A 12454-nucleotide genomic window follows, 5' to 3' on the forward strand; every position below is an offset into this window, starting at 1 on the left:
GGACTGTTCCCTCTTACTTCTTGTTTCTACTGACAAAAATGGGGGTGGTACGAGCCACCTCTCTGGGGTGGGGAGAGATTGACACGGTTCCCGGCACACAGCCAGCTCAGTGAACACAGGCTGCCTTCCCTCCTGCAAGGCCTCCTCCCTCCCACACACCACTCACGCCTGGAGTGACTAGCACCCTCCCCACTCCTCCTCCAGGCAACACCCTAGCCACCGCCTCATCCTCTGAACTTCAATCCTGTTTCCTCCCTAGGGAGTCCCCATGACCCCTGAATCCAGCCGGCTGGTTAGTTCTGTAGGAAGAGGCCATGTCTCCGCCATCAGACTACAGGCCTCTCAGGAGCACCCACCAAAGCCGTTGCCAACGTGATCTAAAGCAGTGGCTTTCAAGCTTCCTTTAAAGTGGTAAAGCTGTTTCTTCCTGCAATCGTACGCAGAATGTAGGACAAATAAAAGGAAGCCACTTGGAGGAGGCCCTATGGTTATCACGCGTAACTGTCGACACTCACAGATCACTTGCTGCAGGCCAGATGCGGCGCCGGGCGCCCGATACGCACTCTCTCCTCCGGTCTTCACCGCGACCCCCACATGCGCGGAGACTGCGCACCAGAGAGAGCAGAAACTCGCACAGAGTTGAAGAGCTAGCGCGTGCGGAGCCGGCTTCTGAAGCCCAGCCTGCGTCCATCTGACTCCAGACGCTGGAGCCTCCTATAAGCACAGTTCCACAGAACGGACCTGGCAAACACTCGGAGAAGCCAGACGGTAAATATCTCCTACTTCGGGGCTATGCGGTCTCTGTCGCAAATGCTCAGCTTTGCCATTGCAGCAGGAAAGCAGAAAATATGTGAGTGGGTGTGGCTGTGCTTCAATAAAACTTTATTGACAAAAACAGGCAGCAAATTTGGTACAAGTGCTGTGGTCAGCCGCTCTGCGCTCTGTAACATCCAGGGGTCGGGGAGTTTGGATCTGGATTTGGATCTGGCAAATTGTAATTTGCCTGGTGCCCTAGTAGACAATTACAGAGCCTCAAAAGCCTGAGGCTCGTTGATGCCAAAGACAAACACAAAATCCCACACGCTGGCTGCTGTCAGTGACCGTCCCGCCTCTGAAGGGCTGTGGTCAGGATGAAATGAAGGAACTCACATGAAGCACCGGCCCAGTGAGCCGGGGCCCAGGGGCTGCTCAGTCCCTGTTGGCTCTCTCTACAATCAGCCGTCAGGAACAGCTCCTGGAGAGCCCGCAACAATAGGAAGATCTGATCATTGTTATCCGGAACAGGAGGTGCCTCTCTGCTCAGGCTCTAAGCCCCTTCCTCGTGAATGTTCCAAAGTTCTAAAATAAATGCTAATGGGGAAAAGCCACTCTCCTCCCAGGGCCCCACATTTGCATTTTAACATGTTCTGGGAGCTTGGCAACAAAGCCCACATTCTTCATGGGGAAGCATCAGGTCACCCAGGGGGCCCTGGAGAGATGCTGGAGGCAGGGGAGGAGGCAGGGGAGAAGGGAGAGGTGGGAGGAGGGAGCAAAGAGGGAGGGGACGGAGGAGGCGGGACTCCAGCTCCTCAAATCCCCGGGCGGCCCAGCCTTGGAGCAGAGGTGGCTGAGCAGGAGGGAAAGCTCTCAGGAGATAAAGCCGACTTTGAGGATTAAAAACAAATGCCAACCCTGCCCCAGACAAGGAGCTCATTTGTGCTAACGCCAGAATTGTTATTTGTTAATTATGTGCCTGCCTCGGGCCATTAAGAGCCCATTTCTGGAGGGGAAGGGCTTGGCTGGGATTCCTGGGGGCCAGGCCCCAGGGAGAGAGGGGGCGGGGAGCAGATCCCAGCGCCCCAGAGCCATCCAGAGATTTCCGGGTGCGATAGGGAGCTTCTGCAGGAAGCCTTCCTGGCAGGCGGCTGTCACCCGGCCTTGACGGGGCCCCTGCCTTGGCTAGGGATAGAGCAAGCCAGACAGAGAAAACCCAGGCCTCCTGGAGCTGGCCTTGCCATGGATGAAATGGTGAGGGCTGGAATGAGAGGTCAGAAGACTTCTGAAACCTGGTTCCGCCCTTTCCCAGCTCTGAGGGCAGTGGTCTCCACATTGGCTGCCCACTGCACTCACCTGGGAAGTTTAAAAAAATGCACCAATGTGGGACCCCACCCCAGGGGGCCTGATTTCACTGCTCTGAGCAGCCACCAGGATTTTTAAAAGCTCCCAGGGGAGGCTGACAGCCAGAGCTGGGAACCCTGGGCTAGGAAGACTGTGGGAACATGTGGCTTTACTGGCTGAGCCTCAGTTTCCCCGGCTGTAAAAATGGAGTTATAATGCCAATCTTGTAGGCATGGAACACCTGGCGTGGGGTGTGTGGCTGCCAAGCCTGGGAGAAATGGCAGACAGTGAGCCAGCCAGCCAGGGCCTGGGCGATACCGGGGGGGGGGGGGGGGGGGGGGGGTGAGGACCTCTGTGCCCTCCCACTGAGACCAGCCACTCTTTCTTAAGCATCTCCCAGGCCAGGCTCTGGGCTGAGCCTGAGATTTCCACTATTGCATGAATCCTCAGGGTGGATACTAGGATTGTGGCCATTCTCCAGATGGGAAAAATAAGGCCTGCAGAAGGGAGGTGACGTGCCCGTGCCCGAGGACACACAGAGGCCAGATGGGTCCAGGCCTGAGCATCTACCCCACCCCTTCTGGTATCAGCCACCACTTCTCATCCTTCAGAAGCCCTGAGACAGGCCTATGCTCTGCTCACAATGCCCCAGGCCCCTGGGGACGGCACCATTCCCTGGGCCAGCTCTCAGCAGCCCCCAGGCCTCCCAAAGTCCACAGAGGACACAGGGCTGGAGCCAAGACTCCGCAGGCATCACAGCTCAAGGGCGCCCTCTGCTGGTTCTTTTAAAAATGGCACTTGGGCTGGCAGCCGGTGCCAGCTGGGAGATCCCACCTGGGACGCGGCCATTCTTTCGCAAGGCACCATCGCAGGCACAGAGGCCCTGCCGGACCCACAGTGCAGCAGAGGCCAGAACGTACACCTGGGCTTCAATCCACCTGGCAGTGGCTCTACCTCCTTGGGCCTCGCTTCCCCACCTGCAAAATGGGGGTAAACAACAGTCCCCAACTCCAGGGGACGCTGAGGGGATGAAGAACCACGTGGAAGCCCTCACTCCAGCCAAGGTGGGCTCCATCACTATGTGCACTTTGCAGGTGAGAAAACCAGAACTGGCCACGTAGCACACGATCAATACACATGAGATGTTAGGAATAGCAAGAGATTCTAATCTTAGCACTTATTCATCGATTCAGCCAACATCGAGCACCTACTGGGTACACCCACCACCACCTGGGTGCGGGTCAGGCACCCTGTCTCACCCTCGCAGTCACACAGCTGGTGTGCGGGCTGTTTGTGGGGTGACTCTGACAAAACATCCCTGGTCCCAGTTCCACACCTGGAGACTTTTCCTTAATGCACTGGAATGGCCGTGGGCTCGGGAAAAGGAAAAACTTGGTGCAACTCAGTTCTCCTGCCTCCTGGCCGTGACTTCGCCGTGCTCAGCCTCAGTAACAGGTATTTATGGTGCACCTACTACGTGCTGGGCCTTCTTCTAGGTGCTGGCACACAGCAGAGAACAGAACAGTCTCAACAGGTGTTTCTCCGCTCCTCCCTGCCCCCCACTGTGCCTTCCTCACCTCCTGCTCCAGCAGCAAACTGGGACTCAAAGATGTCAGGGTCACTGGGAGAAACAGAGACAGCCCCACAACTGAGCAGTGAGGACGAGGTGAGCTCCTCACCGGAAGTCCTCATTTGGTCCTCCCAATGAGGCCAACAGTGAGAGAAGCCCATCTTCCAGAAGGGCACACCGAGGCACAGAGAGGTCAAGGGTCTTGTTCAGGGTCACATGGGGTCTGACATGATGCCTGCACTTGCAGGGCCCAGGAAGCAAATAAACACATTCCAGAACCTGGGCCGGTGGGAGGAGGAGCAAGAAGCAGATGGTGCGAGGGAGCAGCAGGATTGCAGGAGACGGTGGGAGACAGAAAAGGCCTCCCAGAGGGGGCCAACCCCAGGGCGGCAGGAGAGACGGAAGAGAGGGCGCTCGGCTCAGCCACAGCATGCACAAAGGCCCTGGGGCAGGAACGCGGGCACTGGGGCTGGGCGGAAGCTGGGCCAGCACTAATTCCTCAGAGATGACTGGATGTCTAGATTCAGCGCAGGTCTTGCAAAAAACCGACAAATGCCTCAGAGGTTCCAGATGCACTTAATCTCTCTCTTTTTTTTTTAATTCCAATTAAGGGGAAAGCCTTGCATTATTCTGGATGAGGCCAGGGCAGCTGGGGAGATTTTACCTTTTCGAGGCAGCCGGGCCCAATGAAGACAGCAGTGGATGTTTCAAATCTCTTTTTAATTAAGGAAAAAGCCTCAGCTTGCGTCAGGGATGAGCGGCTGGAGGGAGAACCTGGGAGGAGGAGCCAGAGGGACACTTCGGCACAGCAAGGTGGGGCGACGTGTTCACGTCGCTGACGGTCCAGCCCACCTGCCTTCCTGCCTCGCAGCACGGCCTCCTGCAGGCCCGCCCTCCCCAGGTCTCTGTGCTGGGGCTGCCCTGTGCGGTACAGGGTGCTGAGCAGCAGCGCTGGCCTCTCGATGCTGGAGCACCCTCCACTTGTGACAACAAAAAACGTCTCCAGACTCTGCTGAGCGTCCTGAGGAGATGGGGTTGCCAGATAAAACTCAGGACAAGTGATTTTTTAGTATAAGTATGTCCCACGCGATATTTGGGACATACTTACATTAGACAATTATTCCTTGTTTATCTGAAATTCAAATGTACCTAGGCATCCTGTTTTGCTTTTCTTCTAAATCTGGCAACTCTACCTGGCTGGGGGGGATCCCCTGCAGAGACCCACAGTCATAGCTGTTACCGATCGTGACAGCGGCCCGGCATCTTAGAGCCGGCGCCCATTTCCTACGTGCCCACGCGGCCCCACGGCACCCCTGCGCGGCTGCAGCTACGGGAAGGGGCTGCAGGCTGGCCAAGCCAGAGAGACTGGCCTCCCCAGTCTGCCCTTTGCTGCTGTGTGGGCTGAGCAAGTTTCTTACCCTCTCTGAGCCTGCTTCCTCACCTGCAAAGGGGTTAAGTTAAAGGGGGCTACGTGCGTTTGGCCCCTTGCCAGAATACAGACTGGAACTTGCGCCCTGGATAACGACCGGGAAGCTGTGGGGCTCTCATGAGGACGTGACACCACGTGGAAGCATCTGGGGCGGCCCAGCCAACAGCGGGTGCTGGGGGGGCAATGTCACGGGGACTGTCATTACTGCTGGTAGAGGGGCAATCAGACAGCAGGTTCCCGGGAGCCCCAGAGGAAGGAGCTGAGCCGTGCTGCCCTGCTCCTGGGGAGCCCAGGCCCTGAGGACAGGGATGTATCCGCACAGCCGTGGGCAGCCGAGGCCCGAGAGGGGCCGCAGACGGGCAGCCAGGCAGCAGCGCGACGGAAGGCTCAGGCCGCGCGGCATTCCGGAGCTGAGCGGCAGCGCGCCACCACCCACCGCTCGGGGCGCATCGGCTCCGCCCGGCGAGCCCTCCAAGGCCCGGCTGCCCCCTCCCATTTGCTCCCTGGTCAGCTCCACATGGGCCAGGCCTTTCCGGGCTCTCCCAGGAGCAGTGCGCCCTGGAATCTGGCGCCCCTGGGTGCAGGAATACTGGCGGCCACTGCCCTGCACGCCTCTGATGCCTGCACAACCTCGGCAAACCCTCAGATGGCGTGCTGCTCTGGACTGGCCTGGGGGGCTGCTGGCCTCGGTGGAGAGAAAAGACCAGTGCAGTGATGACAGGACCCTCAGCACTTTCTGCCCAGGGCCTGCTGCGTGCCCTGTACAGGTGTCAGCTCCTGAAATCATCCAGACGTCCCGACAGTGCAGGAAACTGAGGCAGAGAGAGGTGGAACCACATGCCCCAGATCACACAGCTGTCGGGCTGTGACGGGCCCACGGCCAGTCAACCCCAGAGCACAAGCCGTCCCACCAGAGGCAGCGTCCCCTCGGCTGTAAAGCTGTTTGGTGACGAGTGACACGTGAGGGTGACAGGAAGTGATCCCAGCTCTCTCCCAGAGCATCCCATCTCATCCACTTGTTAACGCAGGAGGGCCGGCCAGCCCTCACTTCACGAGGCTCAGGGAAGTTCAGGCCTTCCCCCGGGGGGAGCTGGGACTCCAGCCGCATCTCTGAGGCTCCTGCTGGGACCCCCCCACCAGGGTGGCCGTGCTCAGCCTGGGGGCCCGTGGGCTGAGCCTCGAGTGACTTCAGAGGAGGGTCTCAGAGGAGTTTCAGATGGGGCCTGGGTGGGTACAAGTTCCTCGCTCCACACCAGGAGTGAGCCCCACGAGAGCACGTGTGCAGGTGAAGAACAGAGCAGGAGAAACTCTTCCGTGCAGCTAGCAGTCGGCAGCGGCCGCCTGAGGGGACCCTGGGGGGCTGGAATGTTCTGTTTCTTGATCCGGATGCTGGTCAGTGTGTGAAAATGCAGCGAGCGGCTCCCTTACCACCTGCACCCTTTCCCTGTATGTTTTACTTCAATAAGAAGTGAAAGGTTTCTTGCTAAAAAGAAATGAAACATAAACTTCCCTGACATACTGTTTTTTACTCATCAGATTAGGAAAATAAGAAGGGCTGTTAACACTCCGTTAGCTCAGTCACTCCCCACCGGGTGGATGGGTGGGCCTCTAGGGGGCTCAGGCCACAAAGCTCTGAACATAACAAGGGCACAGACTCTTCAACCTAGCAGTCCTGCTTCTAAGAATGTTCCACTGCTGGCCCCCCTCAGGAGTGCATGAGATGTAAGAGGATATAAAGCAATTTGGGGATGGGTTAGAACAGGAGGATGCATCCATGCAGAGAAATACTATACAGCTGTGAAAAAGGATGGGCAGGTCTGAAGGGATAGGGAACCATTTCTAACACACAGGGTTAAGTGAAAAGAATGAGGTAAGAGCAGTGGGTCTGATGCCATTATATGTTGGAAAAAGATAAGGAGTATGCCTATGAACACATCTGCACGTATATATAGAGAACATTCTGGAAGGAGACACAAGGTAACAATGATTGCATCCAAGCAGGTGGCTGAGAGAGAAGTGAGAGCAGACTTTTTACTACATATTCTTTTGCACATTTTACATTCTGTACCATGAAAAGGTTTTACATATTCAAAATATAAAGTTATTAAAAAGAGAGGAAGCACTTTCTGAGGGGAGGCTGACACAGACGGACTGAGGAGGGTGGAATAAGGAAAGGAGGAAGGTGGGGCATTTCTGCTGTAGGAGAAGTTTGATCAAAGTGAGGCGGTGAGACTCAATGGTTCCTATCCTTTCAAACAGAGCTGCCTGTCCCTTTTTACAGCTGTATAGTATTCCCCCATATGGCCCACCCTTCTGATCGACAGCTGGGAAGCCCAGACGTCAGGAGCTGAGGCTGGCTGTGGGTGGTGGCTATGACTTAAAGCATAGGGGTCCTTTGGACCTTTCCCTTCTTGTCCCACAGCCCCTGGTCTAAGCCTCATCTGAACCCATGGCCTGAGTGGACACTGTGCTTCATGGCCCAGACCCATCCTCCAGGACCAGGCTAGTCCCCAGCAGCCCAGAGTGCTGCCTGCTGATGGCTCATGGCTGAGCCCCTCACTGCACCTGCCCTCAGCCCAGCTGGGTGGAGACTGGGGTGGGGCAGGCAAGACACTTAGGGTGCACGATTCAAGAAGGCGCCCACTCTCAGGACCAGGCTCGTGCCTCACGCCCCCACTGGCCTCGGCCCTGCCCAAGGTTACGCCCCACCGGGGACAGCCCCTCACCATGTCCAGTGGACGGGTGGATAAAAGGCCCGTTCCCCTCGACCCTGGACACTCTGCAGCGCCCTCCCAGCTCCAGAACTCCCGCGGGACCGCGGGGGCCCAGCTGCAGCTCACAGAAGCCCAACCCCGCCCTTGGCCAGCCTGCTCCCACTGCCCACGGTGGGCATTGATGCCACGGCGCCCCCAGGCCATGCGCTGACTGACCAGACACTCTCGGCCCGCCCTCCCGCCCGCCCTCCCGAGGCGCAGGTGCCGAGGTTTAGCTTAAGCCTGCCGTGGGGCTAAATCCTGCCGTGGGCCAGGCGGCTTTCCCTGGGGACGAGGCGGGGCTGAATTAAGCCCCATCTGCTCCCGAGTTTAAAACAGGCTTTGATTATCCACCCCTCCTCTGAGCAGGCTGGGGGTCTCCCAGCCCTCAAAGCCCCTGTCTCGTGGGCAGAGATCTGTTCAGAAGGTTCCAGAAAGAGCCCTGGATTGGAGCCTGCATACCTGGGTTCCCAGCCAAGCTAACCTGCTCCTTGTCACCGTGGGCAGTCAGCACCCCTCTACAAGCCCATCTCAAAAGCAAGGACACTGGGCCCAGACACTGGGGCTCACCCCAGGCTGTACCGGAGAATCAGCTGGGCAGCTTCACGAACACACTCGTGCCCAGGACCCACCCTGGGGAGGGGCCAGGGCTGCACCTTCTGAAAGGCCCCCACGTCATCCTGAGGTGCAGCGAAGGTTTAGATCCCAGGTCTGAAATGATTCTAGTGCTTCTGTTACTTTTTAAAATTTTTTGTGAGGAGGATCAGCCCTGAGCTAACGTCCATGCCAATCCTCCTCTTTTTGCTGAGGAAGACTGGCCCTGGGCTAACGTCCATGCCCATCTTCCTCTACTTTATATGGGACGCTGCCACAGCATGGCCTGACAAGCGGTGCATCGGTGTCCGCCCAGGATCTGAACGTGCGAACCCCGGGCCGCTGCAGTAGTGTGTGAACTTAACTGCTACGCCACCAGGCCTGCCCCCCTGTTACTTTTAAGAGAAATTCTTGATACCAACCCTCAGCTCCGACAGCTCTGCCCGCCCCAGTGACCTCAGCTCCTCCTGCTTGGCCCCCTAGTCCCGCCACACTTGCCTCCTTGCCGCTCATCAGCTCACCAAGCTTGTTCCTGTCTCAAGGCCTTTGCATCTGCTGTCCCCTCTGCCTGGAACACTGTTCCCTGCACCCACAAGGCTGGCTCCAATGGTGGCTCTACGAGAGGACTTCACCCTGCCTCATCACCCCCTGTTGCACCACTTTAATTTCCTTTGCAGCTCTCACTACGAAACCTACCATTCTGGGTCACGCGTTCCTTTCCATCGCTCCCACGCTCAATAACTGTTTGCCGAACAAATGCAAAGTTACACAGGAATTCAGCTCCGGTCTGGTCTCTGTCCCCATGGGACAGGGGCGCCTGCTGTGTGTCGGGCCCAGTTCTAGTGGGCACAAGGGTGCGCAGGGCAGACAAAGACCCCTGCCCGGTTGGCAGTGGCAGTGTGGGGCAGCGAGGTTAGGGGGCTCCCCCAGGACCCCACGGGCAGGAACCAGTGGCCCATTTCACAGATGGGAACACCAAAGCTCAGTAAATGAGGGCATTGACCTTGGCCATTTTCTACCTTGAGGTGGATCCCTCCATGCGACCTTCCCTTCAAACCTAGGAAGCCCCCAACTCGTTCTGAGAACTGCTCAGCACATATCAGCTCAACGAATGCCTTTTATCCGCTCCTTTTCTTGGAGCTCCCCGTCCCCACTGGTGTAAGTCCCGAATTCCCTCCCGCCCCATCTGGCGGCTGCAGTCCTCTCCTCGCCCACCGGGTCCTCCCTTCAATGCCTCCAACAGCACCGGGCTCCTTCCCGCCCCGCAGCCTTTGCCCACGTGGTTCCTGCTGCCTGGAACACGGTCCCCTGCCCCGCTCTTTCCCGGGCCAGCGCTCTCAGGCTTGGCTGCTTCCTCAGTGACGCCATCCCTCCCGGCTGGGCCAGGCTGGCTGGTTCCAGCCCGGGGCAGGCAGTGCTCTGACGGTTCCAAGTAACGTTCATCTCCTCCTCACTCGACTGGGTCCACAGGGCCAGGAGCGGCGGCTGCCTTGCTCATCCATGAGCCGGGTACCTGGCCTGGGTCGGCACACAGCCGGGACACAGTCGATGTCTGTGGAACGAACAGTCTCTGCACCGGCTCTAGCCTGCAGCTGTGGGACAGCTGGAGCCGAGGGCTTGCACTAGAAGGGACAATGTGGCATGCCTCTCCTTTTCTGTGTGACCTGGGGCTAGTCTTAGGACTCCAAACACCAATCTGGAATAAAATATTGAAAATGGGCATCGTATCTGCCAGCCCCCAGGCCCGGGTCACAGGCTGAGCGGAGCAGAGGCCTTAGGCCCCCGGGAAGGGAGCCGGGAGAAATGCCTGGGCCGTCAGGGGTCCCAGCCCCAGGTGGCCTGGGGAGGGCGGTACCTGCGTCCTCCTTGGTCCCCACCCTCACCATCATCACAGTCGGCAAAAGAAACTAAAAACCCACCAACATCAGCCAAATCCCAACATCAGGGCCTCCTATAGAACCTGACCAGTCCTGAGAATGGCCAAGCTCACAGGGACAGGCCCTTCTGCGTATTTACAGCCCAGAGGGGCCTAAGGGGACACGACGTCTGCAGGGAAGGTGGGATCCTGGGACAGAAAAGGGACACGAGGGAAACGCCACGGGAACCTGACTACAGCGTGGACTTGAGCTAACAACAAGGTACCTGTGCTGATTCCTTGATCGTGATGAACGCGCCACACTGACGGACGCGTTAACTCTCGGGGACTGGCCGTGGGGTATACAGGAGCTCTCTGCTCCCTTCTCAATTCTTCTGTAAATCTAGACTGTTCTAAAAGATAGTCTGTTAGAACAAGTGAACCAACCACCAACCTGGGCCAGTCTCCCTCTCTGGCCCTTCCCGCCGGGCCCCAGGCTGCCCCAGATGCCTCTCTCCACGGCGACGCTGGAGTTGGCTGGGGCTGGAGCTGGTGCCCTCCGGGGAATGCCAGAGACCACGCCGGGCCCCCGCGTTGGCCCCAACGGGAAAGCCCGCGCCTCCGGGTGAACGACCCCTCTGAGGTCCCCACACCCCTGGAGCTGCCTGCAGAGCAGGAGGGGGCAAAGGGCGGGGTGGACAGGAAACCCGGTCCTCAGGCACCATCGTTAGTGTTCATCTCAGACCATTCTCGAAACCTGGCCCAGGAGATATTCTCCTTCATCACTCCGTTTTACAGATGGGGAAACTGAGGCTGGGACCCGTGAAGTGATTTGCACAAGGCTGCAGTTCGTCAGGGGCAGAACTAGGATTTGAACTCGGATCTCTTTGACCCCAGAGCCACTTCACCAGCGGGTCTCAAACTTGGGCAGGCACCAGGACCCCCTGGAGGTCTGTTTAACCCCCCATTTTGGACCCAGTAGGTCTGGACGGGCCCTGAGAACTTGCATGTCTGACCAGTTCCCAGGTGATGCTGACCAGGGACCCCACTGAGAACCGCATGGCCCCACCACGCTCCTTCCTGGTAGGCCACCCCGCCGCTGACCTGGAGAGAACACGCTTATGAGCCGGGGAAGCCACGCACCCCTCCCTGCCATCCACTGAGGCCAGCCCCTCCTGACCGGCTGTGAACTTCAGCCAGTGAGAGCTCCCCAGTGCCTCGGTCTCCCCCTCTGTAAAGCTCCCTATGTCATCCAGCTGTCGTGAGGATGAAATGAGTGAACTCAGGAACACGCTTAGGGAGCAGTGCCCGGCCCAGAGGGATGGCCAGCACACACCAGCCCTTACACGGGAAGGCACGAGGGAGGCGCTCTTTGGATGGTGGAACATTCCAGCACATCACAACTGCTACGGCCAGGCCATAGAGCAGAATGACCCACTGAAAGTGCATCGCTGTGCCCACTCTCCTCTGGAACCAGAAACAAAAGGATTTCAGCACAGTTGTGTCCCTCTCTGCGATGTCACACAGCCCTCCCACCTCGGGCCGAGTCTTTACTGCCAGTCAGGAGGAGCGCGTTCCGGAGCCCCCTCAGGACAGCTCCGAGGGGAAGTGACTTGTAGCCGGTTGAATAGAGTTCCCCCCAAATTCACGTCCACCCAGAACCTCTGTACATGACCTCATCGGGAGATCAAGTCTCCGCAGATGTAATTACTTAAGGATCTTGTGATCAGATCATCTTGGATTTAAGGCTGACTCTAAATCCCAAGACTGGTGTCTTTATAAGAGAAAGGAGAGAGAGACCCGGAGAGGAGAGGCCGTATGAAGACAGAGGCCGAGACTGGAGTGATGTGGCCACAAGCCAAGGGACACCTGGGGCCTCCAGGAGCTGAAGAGGCAGGAAGCCTCCTCCTCTAGAGCCTCCAGAGGGAACACAGCCCTGCGACGCCTGGATTCCAGCCTGCTGGCCTCCAGAAGTGGGAGAGAACAAATTTCTACTGTTTAAGCCCCCAGCTTGTAGTTCTTTGTTACAGCAGCCCCGGGAACTAAGTTAGCATCTTATAGGATTAATACGAAGATCTAGTGAGATCATGCTGATGAAGTTTCTGGCTACAGTAACAACGTCAAATGTCGAATTAAAATGTTTTCCTCTGCAGAGG

The 12454-nt window shown here is 57.8% G+C and overlaps 1 protein-coding gene across 2 annotated transcripts in view; it reads right to left on the reverse strand.

Moving 5' to 3' along the window:
• The window catches only part of C32H16orf74 (chromosome 32 C16orf74 homolog), a 31888-nt gene that overhangs the window by 7355 nt on the left and 12079 nt on the right, over positions 1–12454 (reverse strand). The window contains exon 1 of one of the 2 annotated variants that reach the window (XM_058528418.1): positions 516–1459. The exons of the other annotated variant lie outside the window; for it this stretch is intronic. Within the exon in view, the coding sequence (XP_058384401.1) occupies positions 516–691 (176 nt within the window). The 5' untranslated portion in view covers positions 692–1459. Of the gene's footprint in view, positions 1–515; positions 1460–12454 lie in introns of those variants that run through there. 2 annotated transcript variants of the gene reach the window in all.

Source organism: Diceros bicornis, chromosome 32, assembly GCF_020826845.1.
Source record: "Diceros bicornis minor isolate mBicDic1 chromosome 32, mDicBic1.mat.cur, whole genome shotgun sequence".
Lineage (NCBI taxonomy): Eukaryota > Metazoa > Chordata > Mammalia > Perissodactyla > Rhinocerotidae > Diceros > Diceros bicornis.